At 39.8% G+C, this 22,582-nt stretch overlaps 1 protein-coding gene and 1 non-coding gene across 6 annotated transcripts in view; one reads left to right on the top strand and one right to left on the bottom strand.

Moving 5' to 3' along the window:
* The window catches only part of smarcc2.S (SWI/SNF related, matrix associated, actin dependent regulator of chromatin subfamily c member 2 S homeolog), a 40,684-nt gene extending 21,712 nt beyond the window's left edge, over positions 1 to 18,972 (bottom strand). For 2 of the 5 annotated variants that reach the window (XM_041584383.1, XM_018250014.2), the window contains exons 1-8: positions 18,552 to 18,969; positions 9,539 to 9,658; positions 6,163 to 6,248; positions 5,908 to 5,989; positions 4,788 to 4,880; positions 3,730 to 3,799; positions 3,566 to 3,635; positions 2,414 to 2,489 (exon numbers count right to left, since the gene is read on the bottom strand). In XM_041584383.1, coding sequence (XP_041440317.1) covers positions 2,414 to 2,489; positions 3,566 to 3,635; positions 3,730 to 3,799; positions 4,788 to 4,880; positions 5,908 to 5,989; positions 6,163 to 6,248; positions 9,539 to 9,658; positions 18,552 to 18,662 — 708 coding nt within the window. In that variant the 5' untranslated portion in view covers positions 18,663 to 18,969. Of the gene's footprint in view, positions 1 to 2,413; positions 2,490 to 3,565; positions 3,636 to 3,729; positions 3,800 to 4,787; positions 4,881 to 5,907; positions 5,990 to 6,162; positions 6,249 to 9,538; positions 9,659 to 18,551 lie in introns of those variants that run through there. The other 3 variants (XM_018250012.2, XM_041584382.1, XM_041584384.1) reach the window with 3 other exon arrangements.
* A 114-nt stretch (positions 18,973 to 19,086) lies between these two features.
* On the top strand, positions 19,087 to 19,168 carry trnas-cga. Its single transcript has one exon. It is a non-coding gene; the product is annotated as a tRNA-Ser (tRNA).
* The last annotated feature ends 3,414 nt before the right edge of the window (positions 19,169 to 22,582 follow it).

Raw genomic sequence — 22,582 nt, 5'->3', positions numbered from 1 at the left:
CTTGCTGTGTAAATAAAGGATGTGCTTCTGTATGTGCCTATGTGCTTTTATCCAGTGGTAAGGTACTAAATGCAGGTAACAAAGTATGATGTAGGGAGGAATATTCTGAGACAATTTGCAATTGGTTTTCATTTTTTATTATTTGTGGTTTTTGAGTTATTTAGCTTTTTATTCAGCAGCTCTCCAGTTTGCAGTGTCAGCAATCCGGTTGCTAGGGTCTAAATTACCCTAGCAACTATGCATTGATTTGAATGAGAATATGCAATATTAATTGTGGAGGGTCTAAACAGAAAGCTGAGTAATAGAAAGTAGCAATAACAATAAATGTGTAGCTTTAGAGAGGATTTGTGGTTAGAGGAGGTCTAGCTTTTGAAAGCTTGAAAGAGTCAGGAGAAGAAGGCAAATAATTCATAAACTATAAAAAATAAATAACAAAGAAAGTTGCTTAGAATTGGCCGTTCTATAACATACTAAAAGTTAACCTGAAGGTGAACCACTCTTGCAATATTTTATACATGAACAAGGGATTGGCCTCCTTTTCTCTCTCTCTCTCTGACATATTCACATTCATACGGGACCAGACTATTTGGCTGTACTGTTTAAACAGAAAATCCAGGCTATCAGAAAGATGGAAAATAACGCATCTAAGTAGGAGGTTACAATGCTAATATAACTGCCGTTACACTGCATGATTTCATATAGCCATCCTAACCAATCAGATAAATACTTTCATATTCTAACTTGCTGTAGAGCGATTCAAAATAATTCTTCTTTGGTTTCTGATCATTGCAGTCGTTCTATTTATTAATGAATGAGCATATGAGCTTCCTAACCCAGTTGAGAATCAGAATATGGGCAACTTTGCAACCCGCACAAATATGACCGTATATCAAAATATCTGTAGATTAAAGTCATTCTAACAACCCCCGGCTCTTGAAACAGAAGTATATGAAAAAGTAGAGGATGGAAAAAAAACAGTACACACTTAGTAAACATGTCCATAAAATTTACTAGTCATCCTTATTATTTCCAGGCTCCATTTTTTACTTAGAACATTATTCGGACCAAAATGGTTTTTGAAGCAGGCCAATCATTTAAACATAAGACACGGAAATTCAAAATGGACTCAAAGACATCACCAACACTCTATAACTAATAGCACAAACAGCTTCTCCATTTGTGGAGAAATGCACAGACAGTACTGAAATTTAACCGTCACTGCAAGCACAGTGTGAATTTTAGCCAGAAAATGCTCAATGGTTCAATTTTGAGCTAATGTACAATGTAGGGGGCCAAATCTGCATTTTCTCTCCTGCCCTTTGGTTCTGCAGGTGTACAGTTTTATTGTTACTTTCATTTACTTATCTTTATATTTAGGCATCAATATTCAAATTTGTGTTTTTCATTTAACCACTGCCTGGTTGCTAGAAGAACTAGAACTATAGCTACCATTGAGCTGCTTAAATTCCAAACTGGAGAGCTGCGGACAAAAAGCTAAATTCAAAGGTCCACAAAAAAGAATTAGTAAACACCAGTTGCAGTATATCACTGTCTACAGCACACTAAGTTATTTTACAGGTAACAAGACCCTTAATTTAAAGGTGAACAGGTTTTTTGTTTTATTTTTTACCTTTACTATCTCCCTCCCCAAGCAGTCAGAATACATGTCATGAAAAAGAACTAGATACTGAACTTTTTATGTTCTGCAGTTTTCTAGCTCAATTCTTCTATATAATTGCAACCCAAAATGCAGACTGATTTGATCCCTTGCACCTAAAGAATAGTAAAATGGCACTGTACTGTAAATGTGCAAGTCTACCTAGGCACAAGGGATCTCTGGGAAATACAAGTAAGATGGCCGCACTTGCATAAAAAGATCTCAGGGCTGTTGCATTTTTTTACAATGCCACCCGAGAAAAAAGTTACTGATTTAATTCATTTGGGGGGGGGGCATATAACATCTTGGAACCCCTAGTAAATAAGACTTTCCTTGTCCTTTAAAAAACACAAATTATTTAAATATGTACCAAAACTGTTATATGGTATACTTATATTAAGCTGAACAAAATACCTGATTAATCCCTTGCCGGTAGACTGTAAAAAAATGGCACCAGCTATCAAGGGCCTATCTGCCAGTGCCACAGATTTTACATTTCTTTAAGACCTATGTTGTTCCACATATTGTCTGGCAACAGTGGCACAACAACTTTAAAGGTACCCAGCAGAAAAGAGGTTAATGCATACATTGGTTTTATGTTCAGGGAGAAAACACACTGAACTGTTTCACCAATTCAGTTGTTATAAGGTGTGCACCCTACAACTAAACCGTCAAAATGCTCATTGGCTTATATCCAATTCAGCTGCTGTTTGTTACTAAAAGAGTTACTTAGTGCACAACACTGGGGGTGGTTACCTTGCGTGGTTTTTCTATTGTGGGAGCATCTTCCACTGAGGCTTCAACTTCACTTGCAGGAACCCACGTGTCATAACTAAGAATATGTAACAATACAGAAATATTGGTACGGATGCACATAAAATTACAATTGACATTGCCAGATTGACTTAAGTCAACATGATTGTATTTAAATATGTAGGAAACGTCATTCAGTTGTTGCTAGAATAATATACTATGCTGCATATGACACAGGGTGTTTGTAAATATATGTAAGAACATTTTTTTCAAACACACCTTGTAAAATAAGAATACAATGGGACTTTGCCACAACGCTGTGTCTGTGAGATCACAACTAATCACATGATTACATACAATAAATTAATGGAGAAGGATTGTTCTAAACAGGCAGTATAAGCTCAATAACTTTTCATATATAATTTAGAGTCCTTTCAGGGGCCATGCAAGAGGTCTCAGTCTTACGTAGCCCATATACCACCTATTGTTGCTCAAAAAAAAAAGATCTTGGATCAGCACTTATACTTCTGGAATGACAACAGGCAAATACATTCCTACAACCAATTTTAGCTGTGTTTTAAAGTGGACCTGTCACCCAGACACAAAAATCTGTATAATAAAAGTCCTTTTCAAACTAAACATGAAATCCAATTTCTATTTTTTATTAAAGCATTCATAGCTGTTGTAAGCTCATTTAAACATCTCAGCTGTCAATCAAATATTGTCTGCCCCTCCTCTATGCCAGTGGCATAGAGGCGGGGCAGACAATTACTTTCACTTTCCATTCAGCACTTCCTACATGTCACTGCTCTCCTCACATTCCCCTGTTCTCTTAATCATTTAATTGTGTAGCCAGGGCATGGAAATGGACATTGGGTCCCCTATTCTGGTGCACAAACACGATTCTGAGATGATACAAGACTTGCCTTAATAACAGTATCCACAAAAATGGCTGCTGCCTGCTTGCTGTAATTATGAATTCCCAGACTGAAGGAAACAAGATTCCAATAATTTATATAGTGTAATTAAAGTTCAATTTGCTTGACTAATGTGATAAAATAGGATTTTGAATAATTTTTTTGGGTGACGGGTCCCCTTTAAGATCATTTACCAAAGAGCAGCAGCAAATGCTGAACAATGATCATTCTGGCTTACCTGTCAGGATAATAACCCCAGTGCAGAAGAACCTGTTTATCCCTCTTAAGAATGGGTCGCACCCACTCCTCTATAAAAAAATAAAAAAAAATAAGCAAAAGGATAAAAAGAAATAAATGATTTAGCTAGACTACACTGGCTGAGAAATAAAGTAAAAATCGTACCATCTTCCAAATTGCTAGGTACAGGAACAACAATGTGAGATGCATGACTCTTGTCTTCTGTTACAGTGCCCTACAAAAATATGAAATATTAATAACAAGATACGCTAAATTTTCTTATTCTTTTATTGATGCGTAATTGCACAATGCTGTACAAATGTTCATTATCATGCACACAATGATAATGTTCTGTTCATATAAAGTGTTGTTAAAACACTGTTAGGTGGTTCTTTGTCTTTCCTTCAATTTCCTTCAATTCAGCGAATGGGTAGCTTTCCTGTTTTATGGCTACTCATTGCCAGTAGGTGGCACAATACTTAGAGCAATGAAGAAACTAATACAAAAAACAGTTTGTAAAATGAGTTTGATGGTTGTTAAAATCCCTAAAAACAGTCACACATGGACCAATAATGTAGGTTATTTTGATCGTTTTAGACCAAATTGCCACTACATGCTGCTAAAACCAGGCAGAAGGCTGAACAAGATCAGAAAGCAGCCATTCATTACTTTGTATAAGGCACAGTATTTCTAGTTAAACATCTCCTCCAAAATAGAAAATGTGTTTCTAAGCAACTTTAAAATCGGTCTGGCTTTTGCATTTTCTGCACTCCATCCCATGTTCAATAAGTTCTGAATTATGGGAAGGCCATCTCTCATCGAGTCAATTTTAAGAAAGTAATTCTAATTTTTAAAAGTATTTGCTTTTTGTCTGTAATAATAAAACAGTACTTGATCCCAACTAATTTGCGGGAAGTCATATGGGTGGCAAAACAATCCTAACTTGGTTAATTTAATTCTAAATGTTGTTTAGTGGAAAAGTTTTGGAAAACACCAGGTCCCAAGCTTTCTGTATAACAGATCCTATCCCTGTACTATGCAAATAATGAACTAGTTGCAAAGAATGCTGTAGTAAGAGGCCAGTCAGATATTGCAGGATGCTGAGAGCTTAGTTCTGCAACATCTCGACCTCTGGTGTTTGTCAATGACTACAAAAAGCATATGAGAGAATGTCGATATTAAAACAAATGAAACAAATTCAAAGTAGGTAAAACAAAAGGCACCTGATGTCGTTTCACAATGTCTTTCAGCTTACTCTGTAGTTTTGAGTCTATATCCGGGTGAAGGTATATGTTAGGCCGGGACAAGCAATTGTTCTGTTAGAGTGGAGGAAACAAGACAAGCATTACATCTTTGTGCTTCTGAAAAACTGACCAAACCAGCAATAAAAATCTATACAAAGTAAATTAAATCACATGTGGTGCTGGAAAAAAAAGAATGAAACATCCCTAACATTCAATACTTCAGTTTTTCTTGTTAGTTCAGTATATTTCATGCTGCTTGTACATTTGCTCTTTTGTACATTTAGCAAGAAACATTCATTGGCTCCTGAAGCATCTACATAGAGAGGCAAATTGTTTTTTTGGAATTTAAAACCACCAATTTGAATTTAAATGTCAGATTTATCACACCTCTACCATGGAAACAATTCTTCGCCACCTAAAACCTGCCGAGTTCATGGAGAAGTCAATGGCAGAGTTCTGTCGAACTATTTCAAGATGTTAATAGCCTTCCTGACATTAGAGGTTTTTTTCGGAGGAAACTCGATTCAAATTTGATTTAAAATTATGGGTCATTCCTATTTAATCAAATGTTAGACCAGGAGTGCCCATGCATTACTGATGTGAGGTCTACTGTTAGTGATGTTGTCCCATGATGATCTAGATCCATAAAAGCATTGTAAGAATTCTGTTCCATGGCAGATAACTACTTCCTGCTTAGCAGCTCTATTGGTTTACATGGACTGATTACCAGACAGTAACCGATCAGTGACTTGAGGGAGGGGCACATGGGTCATAACTGTTGCTTCTGAATCTGAGCTGAATACTGAGGATCAATTACAGTTATGTCCCATGTGGTCCACCTTCAAGTCACTGACTAATTCAGAGTTAGAGAGCTGAAAAACAGGAAGTAGTGTTCTGTTTTGTTATGTTACACATCCAGTCACTCCAGCCTTTATACATTAGATTTTTGGCTAACTAACTATATTAGAAACATTTTTTTATTTTGCACATACTATCGATTTATCCAGTTTTTATTTTTACACTGAACTGTTCCATTAAAGAGCTACATTCAGTGCTGGACATAAGATTATCAGAGCGGAAATCAAATCACACTCATTACCTGAACCAGAGACTTCTCAATGGTCATGAACATTTCCACATTCCGATCCATACGTGAAGGGTTCTGAAAATCGAACCTTCGCCTATGATAAACATGAAATGAATTACAACAGTGTTTTTTATTTTATAATGCGTGGCTATTGCGCATATCTCAGAAATATGTCATTAGAGGTTTGCAGAATTTGTTTTTGCATCAGGCACTTCAAAACATAGATGGTTTATATGCTAAATTTACTTCCAGAAAAGGATATCTTACCATCCCTGGTCGCTCTTAAACTTATAGGCAGCAGCAAGGATGTGACAAAGAGCTCCGCTCACTTTAAAGTCCAAGAAGCATTTCATCTGCATACCAAAAAAAAAATCAATATTTAATTAGGCTTTATTCATCAACTGTGAAAATAACTGCTTTTCATCATTGTGGACTAGTGATATACTGTAAGAGAAAGTGTATCAGTCTAAAAAAAATTGTTTTTTTCCCCCAGCAGTACAGGTATTGGATCCGTTATCCTCATAAACCATTGTTCAGAAAGCTCAGAATTATGGAAATGCCATCTCCCATAGACTCCATTTTATCCAAATAATGCAAATTTGTAAAAATGATTTCCTTTTTCTCTGTAATAATAAAACAGTACCTTGTACTTGATCCAAACTAAGATATAATTATTCCTTACTAGAAGCAAAACCAGCCTATTGGGTTAATTTGATTGATATCAGTATCAAAGCAAAGGAAGATGAATTTGGTAGTACACAGCTGGCAAAGAATGGAAGAGGCAGGAGCACTGAAACATTCCAGTTCTTACAATGCTTAAAAAAGTTAACTGTTTTTCAGCAATATACTTATATGTTTTAATTGGCTTGTAGCCATGGTAAGTCGTATACATTCTGATTCACTAGTGATTTAAAATGATTTAAACATTTGCTCAGCTATATACTCTAAATCAGTTTAATTGGTATTTGAAATTCCCTATCCATTACCTGTTAAAAACTGTACAAAGTGCACAATCTGCAATAACGAGGCCTGCCGATGACGAGTTAATAACACTTCTGGCCCACTGCTTCCTTGTCTAGGGGTTGACCTGTTTTACCAATATTTATTAACATTGTATATGTATTAGGGCCTTGTGGGGCCCCTATACCTTCTGGGCTCCCCTGCAACCACAGGGTCTTTTTCCTCTGTAGTTACGCCCCTGGATAACATCAACCCAATAGTCATTTGGATAGGTTTAAAGGGATACTGTCATGGGAAAAACATTTTTTTCAAAATGAATCAGTTAATAGTGCTGCTCCAGCAGAATTATGCACTGAAATCCATTTCTCAAAAGAGAATTTTGAAATCTGACATGGGGCTAGACATATTGACAATTTCCCAGCTGTCCCAAGTCATGTGACTTGTGCTCTGATAAACTTCAATCACTCTTTACTGCTGTACTGCAAGTTGGAGTGATATCACCCCCCTCCCTCCCCAGCCCCCCAGCAGCCAAACAAAAGAACAATGGGAAGGTAACCAGATAGCAGCTCCCTAACACAAGATAACAGCTGCCTGGTAGATCTAAGAACAACACACAATAGTAAAAACCCATGTCCCACTGAGACACATTCAGTTACATTGAGAAGGAAAAACAGCAGCCTGCCAGAAAGCATTTCTCTCCTAAAGTGCTGGCACAAGTCACATGACCAGGGGCAGCTGGGAAATTGACAATATGTCTAGCCCCATGTCAGATTTCAAAATTAAATATAAAAAAATCTGTTTGCTCTTTTGAGAAATGGATTTCAGTGCAGAAGTCTGCTGGAGTAGCACTATTAACTGATGTGTTTTGAAAAAAACGTATTCTGATGACAGGATCCCTTTAATATTTTTCATTGCGAAACCATGGAAGTGGTCAGATAATCATTGTTAAACGAACATTCGCTGTGCATGGCAGGGTTGGGTTAAATGGGAAAGTTAACAAAGCAACAGATAGCCATGGGATATTTATTGATTTTTCAGCCAACACACATAACAATTACACATAACATAAATCATTCATTAAAACGGTTGATTAGCCAATAAGATAAAGTGCAGGGTGCGACAAAATCTGGCCATGTATGGCTAGCTTTACAGGACCTTTATCATTTTCTGCTCTTCTATCATATTCTTCTGATCTCTTACTCAGCTCCATTATAATAATGCTCTTTTCTTTAAACATTTCTTTCACACTAATGCATTCTTCCCCACCAATTTTGAGCCCCCTTTCCCTTGTCTTTGCAATCTCTTTCTGTCCCTTTACTTTAAAATGTGTCATTCCTACACTCCCTTGTCCAGTGCCAGCATTGTTTTCTTCTTTCCCTATTCAGAATGCTCCCCCTTTAATGTTTGCATATATCCTTCCCCAATGCAGCAGCGAACTGAAGTCCAATCCCCACAGTAAAGTTCCTCCTTAGTAAGTCTTTTTTCCCAAGCAGTTAATAATCAGAGTGAACTCTTAGGGGGTTATTTATCAAAATCTGAATTTTTCAGATTTTTTATAATAAAAAAGTCTGACCAAACTAGAATCCATGATTTGACCTTATTTGTTATTAAAAAAAAAAGCACAATTTAATCGGATAGGGGGAAAACTCGATAAAATCGAGCAAAAACTATCGAATCGTAAGACTTTTTCTGAGGTTTTTGCCAAAAATCCAGAATTGTTATGATTTTTGCCTGAAAAGCCTAAAATAGTCGGATTTTTGGGCTACTTCCATTGCAGACCACAGAAACGTCCAAATAGGATAGGGTCGTCTACCACTAACTTATATACAACCTCGGCAGGTCTGCGATGGCAGATTTTTGAATTCTGACTTTTCTCAGCATCAGACTTTAATAAATCCGGAAAAAAAGTTTAAAAACAAAACGAAAAATTTGCATTTTGCACCAAAACTTGATGGGAACAAGACAAACAGTTGTCAACTTAATCATCTGGTGGTTGCCTTCTTTGAAAGTGGTGTGACACCAAAAAGCAAGCTCACAGAATAGGCAAGGTTAAAGTTTAATCTGTATGTTAATTAGTTAAAAGGCTGACGTGAAAATCTATGGCCAGAGAGTAGCAGAGAGTTGTCGAATGCAGAACATGCACATCAGGCCCAGATGCATCGCATAGATTGCCATTTGGACACTCCTCATCTAATGGAATGAAAAACTAATAAAGTTAAAAATATTGTGTTTAAAACAAAGCTGTGTCTTCAGAACATACTTCCATCATCTATTCACCATTTCTATGTTGCTAAATTATATGAATGTTTATTTAATACCTGTTTGTTAATGTTTGAGATCAATAACTTTTGGTTGCTCTTATTGCAGGCAGGTTATGGGGGGGGGTGAATGTTAGATATATATAAACATAATTTCTCATGAAAAACAGAAACGACATAATTGTTGTAAAGGGGTTCAAAACACATTAAAAGGCAATATGGTTCATTTACCAACACTAGGCAAATTCTCAACCTGGGCAGTAACCCATGGAAACCAATCAAACTGATACTGTAATTGTTCTACCTGAAGCTGGTTGAAAAATTACTATTGATTGCAATTTTGCCCATTGCTATTGAAAGCCCCTTTGTGTCCAAAATTCCCCCAGAGCAAATGCAGAAACATCATGCAAACCAGAGATATTTACCGGAAGTTTAGTGAGGGGAGCATTGCTGACATGTTTCCCAAATACCTCTTCTTGGAACTGAAGCAGCTGTACCACCAAGCTGGACAGTGACTTGTTAGTAGGAGGCTCTGCTTGGATATACTGTACAGAAAGAAGATATGTTATAATTATATTACATTCAAATAATGTTCCCATTTAAAGAAGTTCAAGGTACCCCATTGTCTCAGACATAATTCTATATTAAATGAAAAACAAAGGGCTATTTTTCATAGATATTTGTTGAACCTATTGATATTGAACCTGGGCACCAGTCAAAAGCAGCAATATATGAAGCCTAAAACAAAAGTCAGAGCCAAAGTAGTACTACCTAAGGAGGCTTCCAAGCCATGGGACAGTTCCCAACATCATCATTCATTTAAATAGTATCAGCAAATTACGCAATGCCATTCATTAATTTATAACATACAATAATTTAACAAACAAACATTTCAGAATAAAAAAGGGATCAGAGGGCCCTACTCATAAACATTTTCCCATTCAAATGAAAATACACAGAAAAGGAATTAGTCAAAATGCATTAAAGGGGATGTAAAGGCAAAAAAAAAAAAATAAAATCACATTTTTACTTTCTTTAATGAAAAAGAAATCTATCTCCAATATCCTTTAATTAGAGAATGTGTCCCGTTTTTTTAACAAACCTGATTGCATGCAGTGAAATGTTCCATTCATTTACTTGCTCTGACTGCTGCAGGTAGGAAACTTCAGATGGTCCTGAACTGCTCTGCAGGGAAAATAATCATACCTTTAAACGGCAGGGGGGAGCCCCATACCTTACTTCCCAGAACTCGAGCAGCTTTGTTTGTTTCCCTGTAGAGCAGCCGGCAACTGTGTAGAGATTTGTATGCACAGGCCCAGTGGCTGCATATCTTGCTGTATGGGCTTTTATAGCAGATATTATTTGACTTGTGCTGTTTTGATAATTTATGATGATCCCTTAGCTAAAGTCCTGCGCGGGTCCATTTTTTGGAACCCGTACCTGACCCGTACCCGCAACCTGCAATCCACAACCCGGACCCGCTACCCAACTCGCAAGTACCTTATCCGCAACCCGCGACCCACTGACCATCAAGAATCAGGAAGTGCTGTCATTGTAAACCAGAAGTGACATCATCGGACGTAGGCGTGATCAGAAAAAAAGGAGTAAAACAGGAAGTGCTGTCATTGTAAACCGGAAGCGACATCACCGGAAGTAGACATGATCAGAAAAAAGAAGTAAAAATCGGTATTGAGTAGACCCGCAACACAGACGACCCGCGTCCCGGAACTTCTACTCGCAACCTGCAGGGTACCGCAGGTTTTTGCGGGTAACCCGCGGGTACCCAACCCGCAGCAGGACTCTACCCTAAGCTTACCCGCCCAACTGAAGCCCAGACTACACTGAGCATGTGCATGGTCTTACAAAGATGTTTAACTTAGTTACAAGATGGTGATCCCCTGCGGCCAACTTTGAAAGCATAAATCATTTGTTTAATTAGGTTTGCGGTGCAGTAAGTTGATATTTATGTTTAGTATACAAAATACAGCATATCTAGCATTATCCTATTTTAGACTTTAGTTCCCCTAACTAACTATGTCTACTTAAAAGTTACTGAAGGCAGCCATACACAGGCCGGCTGGTACCCTCTCTGACTGATTGCTCCATGGGCCGAAAAGAAGGAGAGTGTATAAGGGATACCTTGCTGTTGTTCCAATTGTTCATGCAAAGATCAATGTGAACATTGAGAAATGAGGATCTGGACATCCTGATCTGTCATTGCTCTATAGTCTGGTCAACATATTGACTGCAATGATGAGATTTTTAAACCTGCCCCATTCCAGAACCAACCAATATCCATAATACATGAATACTGGATGGGATTCCCAAGCCACCATGCACATACACCAATTATCAGGGCCAGAATCTAGGGTTAGTCAAAAGAGGCACATACCTAGGGCACAACGGTGGATAGGTAATAGGACCATTGACACATACCTCTGCTGCGTCCTTGAATTCAGGACCTGTTATCAACCTAACGCTCATGTAATAGACAGCACTGCCGAAGCTTCATCTGAAGCACACGAGGGCAAGCATATATTTAAAGACACTTCTATTTTTTTACCTATTTATAACATTGGCAGCAAGCATAATTTTAATTAAATACCATTTCGGTAGCAACCATACGCACAATAAACAGGCAATTTTATGAAAACCAAACTTTTAAAAAAAAGTGGGATTCTAAAGGCATTCTTACTCTACCACATTTTTATTGCCTCCAGTAGTCTCTAGTCTACTTTCCTCCTTTTTAGACCACCCACACACCCTCTCTGAATCTGTTCCCCATGTTCTTTGTTAAGTCCACTTTCCTTCATTTGTCCCTGTACCTCTTCAAGCTTCCACCTGCTGCTTGCACTCCATTTATCAATGTCTAGAAGCATCGGTATCCTTATGCTGCCTATAGAAATCCTTGCAACAACTGAAAGCAAACCTCACATAGTGTAACTAGTGCAGCTGACTGGACATTGATTAACCTGTGGTGTTCCACTCCCTAAACCCTTTACAGCCATTGGCTTTCATTATATAAAACATAGCAAAACATAACCTTCCAAAATATATTTAAAAACTTCTAGAAATAAATGTTGAATTTCAGTGGAGAGGTAAGAGACTACATATAACACCAGATTATGCTAAATTATCTTTCAGTATTTAGAAAATTATACTTAATGCTTTATTCTTGGAGGAATTTACAGTTACAGTATCTTGGCTAGGAAGAGTCAAATCACTCTAAATGTCAATACTTCCTCACCTGCTTTATTTATTCCATACTCTCCCTATCACTTCTCCTGCAGAAGCCTTGGCTAAATTCCAATTGCAATGTCCGAAGCTGGTTTGAGACTGTAAAACATCCTAGATTAAATGCTAAAGGTTTAAGTATCCCTGACCTCCACAGCTAATTTTGCTGCCGAGTTAGCCCAATCATAGAATGGCATGCAATCCCTTATTTTCTGCTTTGGACACAGAACATTCAGTTGGTAATCTATCTTTTTATGGGTAAGTAATTCAGCCCATTCTACATATTCTCCTAAGGCAAAATCTCTATTTTCAAATCTGGCAAAAAGTAAGGAAAAGGTTTCTAATGTTATATACTTTTAGAGAAATATGGGACCTATGGCTCAGTATAGGGGCCTTAATTCAGACTGATCTTGATGTTTTTTCTCCTGGAGTCTTCATGCTGGGACACCAGGAGATTAACTGACTTGTCCACGGTCACAAGGTGTTGCCACATTGAATCAAGTCAGGACTAATTTACCAGGTAAATAAATTGATTGAAGTACTTATGGTGATAGAATTATATAGTGGGTGTATTTCTTCACTAATTGAATAGAACAGAATAAAATTAAGGTGAATAAAATATGGACCTTTAAATATCACAAGTGGTAGACTCCCAAAAACTAAAGCTGGCCATACACTCACTGCCAGATCTGCTTGTTTGGTAAGATTGGGTACATTTTGCACCCACATGCTGGGCCGAATGAGGCTAATTAAATCATAGTACTAAATGATAATATGGGTTATTGCTATCTTTGGGATGAAGGGGGGCCCGGCAGCGCTGCATTTTTTGAAGATCCGGGCCCCCCTTACGAGCGCCCGAGCAGTACGTCTTGCCTCTTGCGTTGCCGAATGCGGAAGTGCAGAAAAGCTGAAGCCGATGCGCCGAAAAGACCCGAAGTCACGGAAAAAGCCGAAGTCACGAAGTGCCGAAAAGACCCGAAGTCACGAAAACAGCCGAAGCCGAAGTCCTGAAGCAGCGCAAAGACCCGAAGTCACGAAAACAGCCGAAATTGAAGTCCTGAAGCGGTGAAAAGACCCGAAGTCACGAAAGGAGGCGAAGTTGAAGTACTGAAGCCATGAGTTCAATCCTACTGAACACCAGTTTGTGTGTTTTTTTTTTTTAATCCTCTGGCCACCAATGTATTATTTTAATATTCTATAGGCCCCTGCCACCAATATTTTTTTTAAAACATTTTTTTTTGGGGCCCCAATTTTTTTTTAACTCGTATGGGGCGAGTGGTAGACTCCCAAAAACTAAAGCTGGCCATACACTCACCGCCAGATCTGCTTGTTTGGTAAGATTGGGTACATTTTGCACCCACATGCTGGGCCGAATGAGGCTAATTAAATCATAGTACTAAATGATAATATGGGTTATTGCTATCTTTGGGATGAAGGGGGGCCCGGCAGCACTGCATTTTTTGAAGATCCGGGCCCCCCTTACGAGCGCCCGAGCCGTACGTCTTGCCTCTTGCGTTGCCGAATGCGGAAGTGCCGAAAAGCTGAAGCCGATGCGCCGAAAAGACCCGAAGTCACGGATAAAGCCGAAGTCACGAAGTGCCGAAAAGACCCGAAGTCACGAAAACAGCCGAAGCCGAAGTCCTGAAGCAGCGCAAAGACCCGAAGTCACGAAAACAGCTGAAATTGAAGTCCTGAAGCGGTGAAAAGACCCAAAGTCACGAAAGGAGGCGAAGTTGAAGTACTGAAGCCTTGAGTTCAATCCTACTGAACACCAGTTTGTGTGTTTTTTTTTTTTTAATCCCCTGGCCACCAATGTATTATTTTAATATTCTATAGGCCCCTGCCACCAATATTTTTTTTAAAACATTTTTTTTGGGGCCCCAATTTTTTTTTTTAACTCGTATGGGGCCCCTTGCCACCGTTGTTTTTTTTTTTTTGGCGGCCCCAATTTTTAGACGCAACCATCCGATCGTACAAATCGAGGATTCGTACGATTTTCGGACCGTGGGTGGAGAGCCCCGACATTTTTCGTCCGGCGGAGATCGGTCGTTTGGTCGATCGGACAGGTTAGAAAATTTCTGTTGCCTACCGATAATATCTCTGCGTGTATTGCCGATCGTACGATTTTCAGTGGGAGACTGTCACTAGTGTTGTCAGACATAAGTATCGTACGATTGCTGTCAGGGGCAGAACATTGGCTGATCTGTTCTTTTACTACTTTATTTGATCGAAATGGTAAGACTTTGATCTGAATGGTCGGGAGATGGGAAATCCGATCGTATGTTGATTCCTACGATCGGATCTTTGCGTCTATGGCCAGCTTAACACAACATTGTGGCAGTGTCCCTATGCTTAAGGATTTTGCAGAAGGCAAAGTCTAATTTTTGCTTAGGGTCTATTTCTCAGCAAGTTGAAGACCCAGTTACACAAAATGTTAGGAAGGTGGGGTTCTTCAATTTGTTGGATAAACTTTGCAGGTTTGATGGTAGAAGATGAGCAGCTGTACAGGAAAAGCATATTTGCCAATGTATTGGCTTTCTCCCGGTGCTGCAGGATCTGTTTGGCCTATATGCAAATGTAGTGGGTCTAGGGTAGTAGGGAAGGCTGCATTAACGAATTAATTAATGAGTACTAATTTTTCCAAACTCTTCATTACAACAGATGTGAGTGCAACTGGGCTATAGTCATTGCTGCTGGATATTCTGTTTTACTTTGGTATTAAAATAATTGTGGCTCTCTTAAAGCAGTGTGGTACCACTGCTATCTCCAGAGAGACTAACTAGGTAGACTTAAGCCTGTGTTCTGTGCAGGACTGCAGCATTCTTGTAGTGACAATGTCTGCTCCAGTCAATTTTATAGGATTTGCTGTCAGGAAGATCCTGATAACTTCATCTTTATACACCTGGTCAACTAGTTCATCCAGTTCTAAATTTAGATTTTTAGATTTAGTTTTGTCATAGTTTAATAAGACTGGTTTAGCGCCTGTATGGTTTGTAATTGTCTAAATTGCCTGCCACTTTATTACACAAACCTTAAAATATCTCAAAATACCACTTGAAGAGTTAGTTCACAGTACTCATGTTGAACAAGTGGGTATACTGCCCCTATAAGTGATACTAAACAGTCATTCATGGCTCTCAACATTCCTATACAATAAAAACCTCTCTCACAGAAAATTAGACTGCTCCTGTCAAGAAATATATTATTTTATGGGATAGGCAGACAGGACAAACTGGCACCTTTTTTAAAATGACAACCTCAGTTGGAACTTTCACTGTCTGGATCCATGTTGTCTATGGAAGCAATGCTAGCACAAGAATTATTCATTGAACATGGGCATATTAGGGGAAAGCTGTTGCACACAAGCCTAACATCAACATGTACAATGTGAAGCATTATCTGGAGTGGTTTAAAGGTCACTGCCATTGGACTAAGGAGTAGTAATTTGGAGAGGTAAATCTCACATCATCATTTGGTAGTCTGACGGATTAGCCTTTGTTTGGTCGATGCAAGGAGAATAATATCCCCCCTTCAATGTGTAGTCCAGGCTATAATGTCTGGTGGAGAAGGAATAATTTCCTGAGGTTTGGGATTGGGTTAGGGCCCTTGTGAAAGCAAAAACATAAACTATAGTGTACAAAAATAATCTACCTATTGGGAGTAAAAGAACTTGACTGAAATGCACAGCGCCCTGACCTCTACCCAACTGAACACTTTTAGCATGAAGTGGATTATCCAACATCACTGGCCTACCTCATATAGATCTCCTCAGTTTTGGAATAAAGCTGGCCATAGATTGAAGGAGAAGCTCTTTCTGAGATATGCCCACCTTAAGGTGGGTGATTTGGGTGTGATCTAATCATTTGGCTTTCGGGCCAAACAATCAGATCACAAAGATGGTAAATGCAAGCTGTTGGCAGGGGACTGCAATGTGGTCCTCTTCTCAGCAGGTTTAACAGGCATGTCAGAGGGTCTGTGTATGGCAACCTTAAAGGGATTCTGTCATGATTTTTATGCTGTCGTTTTTATTACTAAATTACACTGTTTACACTGCAAATAATTCACTCTACCCTGTAAAATTTCATTCCTGAACCAGCAAGTGTATTTTTTTTAGTTGTAATATTGGTATGTAGGCATGACATCTCAGGTCATTTTGCCTGATCATGTGCTTTCAGAAAGAGCTAGTGTTGCACTATGGAACTGCTTTATGACAGGCTATTGTTTCTTCTACTGAATGTAACTGAATGGGGTCACAGTGGGACCTGGATTGCTGTTCTTAGATCTACCAGGGAGCTGTTATCTGGTTACTTTCCCGTTGTTCTGCTGATGGGCTGATGGGGGGGTGATATCACTCCAACATGACTGGGGGCACATTGGAAACTGACAATATGTCTAGCTCCATGTCAGATTTAACAATTAAATATAAAAAAATGTCTCTTTTGAAAAACGGATTTCAGTGCAGAAGTCTGTTTTCCCATGACAGTATCCCTTTAAGATGTGGACACAAGTGTCTGGATATATTTGGTAATACTGTGTATTGTTCTTGGTGTTATGGGCCATTTGAAGACCACTATAAAGAAAGGACTATTCCATTTTATCTCTTCTGCGTGTATGTATATTTTTATATATTTTTATTTTTAAGACAAGTCACTATTCTATTCTTCATCAAACAACAATTAGCAAAAAAATTAGCCATGCCATCTTAACTATAGGTGCAGAATTGACTTGAGGGATATTGTAAAGGATAGCAGTACAGCTGTAGAACAGGTATCAATGAGAATAGCAAAGGGAATACACACAGGTGACTCACAACATCAGCACTAGGGCAAAGGTAAGACTGAGGATAACCACACTAGCACGTGTTACTAATATGCTCATAAGGATACGCAGTATGTAAACAGTACTATATATATCTATATATGCATTCCTCCCATTCCATGCTGTCTCGGAAGGGGCACTTCCTACAACACTCTAGCTGCTAAAGTAGTTATGTCAGGACACTTTTCAAGTCACTCCTTTCAGTTGTTACATTTGATGTGCTATTTGCTTTCTTTTATGTGTTGTTGCCAACACATAAAATGAGAGCAAACAACACAATTGGAAGAAAAGTATGTATATATTGTGTACTTTCCCTGAAGGACAACGATGATCCAAACACATTGAACTGCATGAAATATATAGAGAGAATATGGAATTAGGCAGGCAATCTGTGGATTTTGGCAAATGCCAGAGGGGCTGCTGTGAGATGCCATAGACCGTCACTATTTATTGGGCTGGTGGTAGGATTGCCACCTTTTCTGGAAAAAAATACCGGCCTTCCTATATATTTATCTTTTTTCCCCTATTATTAACATTGAGATCAGCCATCATTTTTACTGGCCAGGCAGGTAAAATACCGGCCAGGTGGCAACCGTAGCTGGTGGGAGGCTGTTTGGACCTCTGTTTACTTGGAATGACAGGACCTGTTTTGTATCGCAGTCCAGGCCTTATATAAGGTATCATTATCAGATATGCTCAAACCCTGCATGTGAGGGGTGTCCCTATCTTAGGTTCTCCTCAAGGGGGCTAAGGGTTGTGCCACTGAGCATTTGGAAGACCAGTGTGTGTGTAGAACAGATGTTGTCAGGCAAAGGGATAATATAAGGAGGCTACTTCATCCCTTCACGGGTTTGTACAATGATAGTGATTGGCACAGGCAGCCATTCCTCACATTAGGACATAGGAGATGATGATGGTGGGGCTTGGAGCAGTCAGTGAGGAGAAAAGTACTGAGATATAATAGTGAGTCCTATGCCTTGCCCACAGAGCTGACAATTGATGGGATGCAGAGTTTCTCAGTGATTGTATCATAGAGCAGTACGTGTAAATGTGTATGAATGACAGATTGGATGTCAGCTGTGTGGATGTTATATGGGACACATTGAGCAGGGCTCCTATTTGTTACATGATTCGTCTTGCTGGACACTTTGGGCAGGGGAAGGCCCCACAGAAGCATTTCACAGTGGAGGTTCCCTTCAGTAGAGAAGGCATGAGTGTGTGTAACCAAGGTGACAGGCACAGCTGAGACCATAGCGGGGCCTCCTGCAGCTCAGTGGTCCCAACTCCCCGTCCTCGGGCCTGTCTCTTTGTTCTAGGTGTGCAGCTCAGAGAAAGACACTAGGGGACTCCGTTTCCCGTAGGACTCGCATTCCCTTACTCCAGTACCTTTTTATAATTCTTGCCCAGCCAAAGCCGCACGTTGTCGAACTGTGAGACAGTGTCGGATGCCTCATAAAATTTCACATTCGGGCCGCCGTCCTTCTTCCGCACCGCCATCTTCTGCTAGTCTTGCCGGCACATCCAAGCCGAGAGCCGAGCGGCACCTGGCGGTCAGAACGATCAGTGCAGGCAGCAGTGTGAGAACTACACGTCCCAGTATAACACAGCGGCTTTAGCTGGGACTTGTAATTACTGTGCCGCTCTTCGGAAAGCTAACAGCGGGAACATCGCTAATAATAATGTGATGAACTGGTAGGAAGAAGGTTTGGCCATGTCGAGCACGGGCTACGCGCACTTATACCGATGTGCCAGTCACAGTAAGTTCTCCGTGCTCGCTTCGGGCAGTGGCACACATGAATGCCTAGTCTGGCCGAACTCATTGATTCCCTTGTAGTTGTACACTTTGAGTCTTTCCCTGACCCCTCCAACGTACGCTGACTCACGGCTTCATCTATAAGCTTTGCGCGTTGCTTGGCCGACAGTCACGGTGGCCGAGTGGTTAAGGCGTTGGACTCGAAATCCAATGGGGTTTCCCCGCACAGGTTCGAATCCTGTCCGTGACGCTTTGATTTTAGCGCTTTATCTAAATTTCACTTTTTTTTTTTTTTTTTACTAGCACACTATTTCCCAGACTTCGTGACATTACTGTATCCCCTCCCCATCCTAGATGTACATACAGTGTCTTACTGTGAAGGTGGCCATAGCCCATGCCCGGACTGGCAATCTGTGGGTTCTGGCAAATGCCAGAGGGGCTGCTATAAGGTCCCATAGAAAGTCACTATTTAGTGGGCTGGTGGGGGCTGTTTGGGCCTCTGTGTGGGCTGATTTGGGGGGTCTTTGCAAGAAGGTTTCTGGCCTGGCGGGGGCCCATGAGGGTCGGTGCAAACCAGGTTTTTACCCGGTGTCCCTCCGGGCCAGTCTGACAGTGGGCTCGTCGAACGGGCAGGATGGAAAATTTTGATCGGGTGCCTTTGAAGGCATTGAAAATCGGCCATTGTTAGTGCTGAATTGTCACATACAGGTAGAATTCCTTTGTTTCTATATGTATATCTGACGAGCCAGCTCTACACATATGTATAGAAAATTCAGAGAAAATTCGTAATTGTTACATCTATAGCCACCTTTAGGGGCAGATTTATCAAGGGTCAAATTTAAAAAAATTTAGGATTTCAAAATAAAAAAGACCAACCGAAATTTATAAAAAAAAAAATCTAAGTTTTTCAAATGGTTGAATTTTTTATGAGACAGTACATGATAACTTTAGAAATTCAAATCTTATACAAAATCAAATTGAATTTAGAGTATTCCCTAGTCGAAGTACACAAAAATTACCTTGAAATTCAAATTTTCACTTCGACCTTAGATAAATCTGCCTCTAAGTGTCACTGCAGGTAGTTCAGTACACACTCTGCTGGGTGGCTGAACCCCGAGATTTTCATCCCTCACAACTGCAACAGAATGTGCCGGCGCACTAATAGAGGCAATTGTGAAGCGAGTCAGCCCTCTGCTGTTCCTTGTTCATGGCACCCAACACCAAAGCAGATATGCTAGGATATACTAGGGCTACAACTAGGGTAACTGGGAAAAATATAAGCCTTTCAATATTTTTATTTTAGCGAAATATTTTCATTAAAAACATTGGCATAGTGCATAACTTTTAATGGTCAGATGGCAACCCAAGGTAGTACACTGGCTACCAAACCAACAGCTTGTACCTGTCATAGATACTGGAAAGGGACAGTGATACTGCAGTTCCTCAGGGTGGCAGTGCTAGAGTAATCAGCAGGGTTGTCAGGTTTAATTTTCAAAACCAGTTAAAAACGAACCAAAAGGCACTTCAAAAAGTAGCCCAAAAATAGCACATGTGCAGTGAAAAAAAGTCTAAAAAAATAAATGAACATAAATTAAAATATACCTTTTTTAAAACATTTCCATAAAGCAAAATGGTACAGATTCGCCCGCCCCCAGAGGTGCAACTACAGAGGAAGGGCCCAGGTGGTATATGTGCCCCATAAGGCCCTAATACTATACAATTTCAATAAATATTGGTAAAACAGGTCAACCTCTAGATATTTTAGTGGCCAGCAATTGAGAATTGAGGAAAGCTATGAGAATGCTTTAGAGTGACAAGAGATTGTGGTACAGAGCCCAAAACTGGTAACTCCCAACTTCTACACAAGCCAGTCCCATTGTATGCTGGGTATTGTAGTCTTACATTAAACTTGGCAGTTGACAAATTGTTAAAAACTACTTAACACAGGCTTGGCACATTAGGGCAAGAAAAAACTTCGGCTGTTTTCCAAAGTACAAACCAGCCAAAGGCCCAAAAAGTTGCCAGTTTTTATTTTTACACTGGAATTCCTTTAAATCAGTAGCCCAATTTGGCTGGAAAACCCTGGTGATCAGTTCAAGCTGTTTGTACCTAGAACCTAACCAGTGGCATGACTATGAACACTGCAGTGGAGCTGAGCAGAGGAGGATGGGAGAGGAGTCAGGAACATGACTAGCACAGCCAAGATACCCGTCGATCACTTCAGATCTAAGTTGGCACCTCTGTCCTTAGGTAAAAAAAAAAACATCATGTTCAGTAAGTCTGTGAAGAATTTTCATTCATCCAGGTCATGATATACAGCTTCATGTCTGGACTGAGAATTAAAATAGGCCCTGGCATTTCAGGTACACAGAGGCCAAATCAGCCCACACAGAGGTCCTAACAGCCCCCACCAGCCCACTAAATAGTGACTTTCTATGGGACCTTATAGCAGCCCCTCTGGCATTTGCCAGAACCCACAGATTGCCAATCCGGACCTGTACAGCATTAAAATAAAGAAACCTCTCCAGGGGCGCTGATGCCTAAAGAAAAAACTCACCTCACATGGCAACAACCCTGTGGCACGGATGGCAAAAAGCTGCTCCTGGTAACTTGAAGAACCACAAATCAGGTTTTTAAATGAGGATTTGGGCTCTTCTAGTGCAAAGATCATCATTGCAAGAAAACCGTCCGGGCCTAGTTGCTATTTATGCCCAATTTAACCCTGGACCTTAATCCGACGGGGTGACATCAGAAAATGCTATTTCTGAGGCAAAAGCAAGAAATGCAGGTGCCAGAAGTTGTTGTACTCCATGTAACACAGATGTGCAGCAGTTCTCAGAAACACTGATTATACAACTAAATATTAGTTCAGTCATTCAAAGGAAAGCAAAATCTTGAAACAGTTTTCAGTTTGTACAGTGAATGTTTGAGTCTGTAAAGAAGAATGCAGACACTGCTATTTTTTAGTACAACCTAATATTCCCTTTTCTTCATTTTTTGTTAAGAAAAACAAATTTAGAATGTGCAGTGTTCCCAATGCATTTGTGTGTATAGAAATAAAAGCTATTATAAGGATTTTGAGCTTTATTCACTTTTTTAAACACACTGCTATTATTCTGTACACAACTATAAGTTGTGAGAAATGTTTGATTTGAAATAAATAGTTTTAAAGGCTAAACATCACTCCTCGTTTGGTTTGTATAGTAACCATACGTGGCTAGTTTCAGCCCTTTGTTCCCCTCCCACATACACCATATTGCCAGGGCTGTATTGAGGTCTGGTGTTGCCCTTGGTCCCACTGGATGTCAGTCTGCTGTCTCAACCCTTGATAAACTTCATGCACAAATAGTCCTACTTTACTGTGCATATGCCAGTCTCAGAGGCTCCAGCTATCTAGCCCTCAGCTCCGCTGCCTGATTTAGCCCCAAGTATCTGCTGGCAGGCTGGGGACTTTTTTTCCCCACAAATTTTATTTACCATATCTCTCTCTCTCTCTCTCAAGACTCTATGGGGCAAATTTACTAAAGGGCAAAGTGACTAATTCTGGCGTAAATTCGCTAGCAAAGGAGATAAGACTCTAGTGCTACTTTGCACTCTAACGCCAGGCGAATTTTCACTCTGGCGGATGGACGTAACTACGCAAATTCACAAAGACATGGATTTT

Source organism: Xenopus laevis, chromosome 2S (assembly GCF_017654675.1).
Source record: "Xenopus laevis strain J_2021 chromosome 2S, Xenopus_laevis_v10.1, whole genome shotgun sequence".
Classification (NCBI taxonomy): Eukaryota; Metazoa; Chordata; class Amphibia; order Anura; family Pipidae; genus Xenopus; species Xenopus laevis.
The sequence above is the reverse complement of the archived record's forward strand: the minus strand, read 5'-3'. Positions and strand labels throughout refer to the sequence as shown.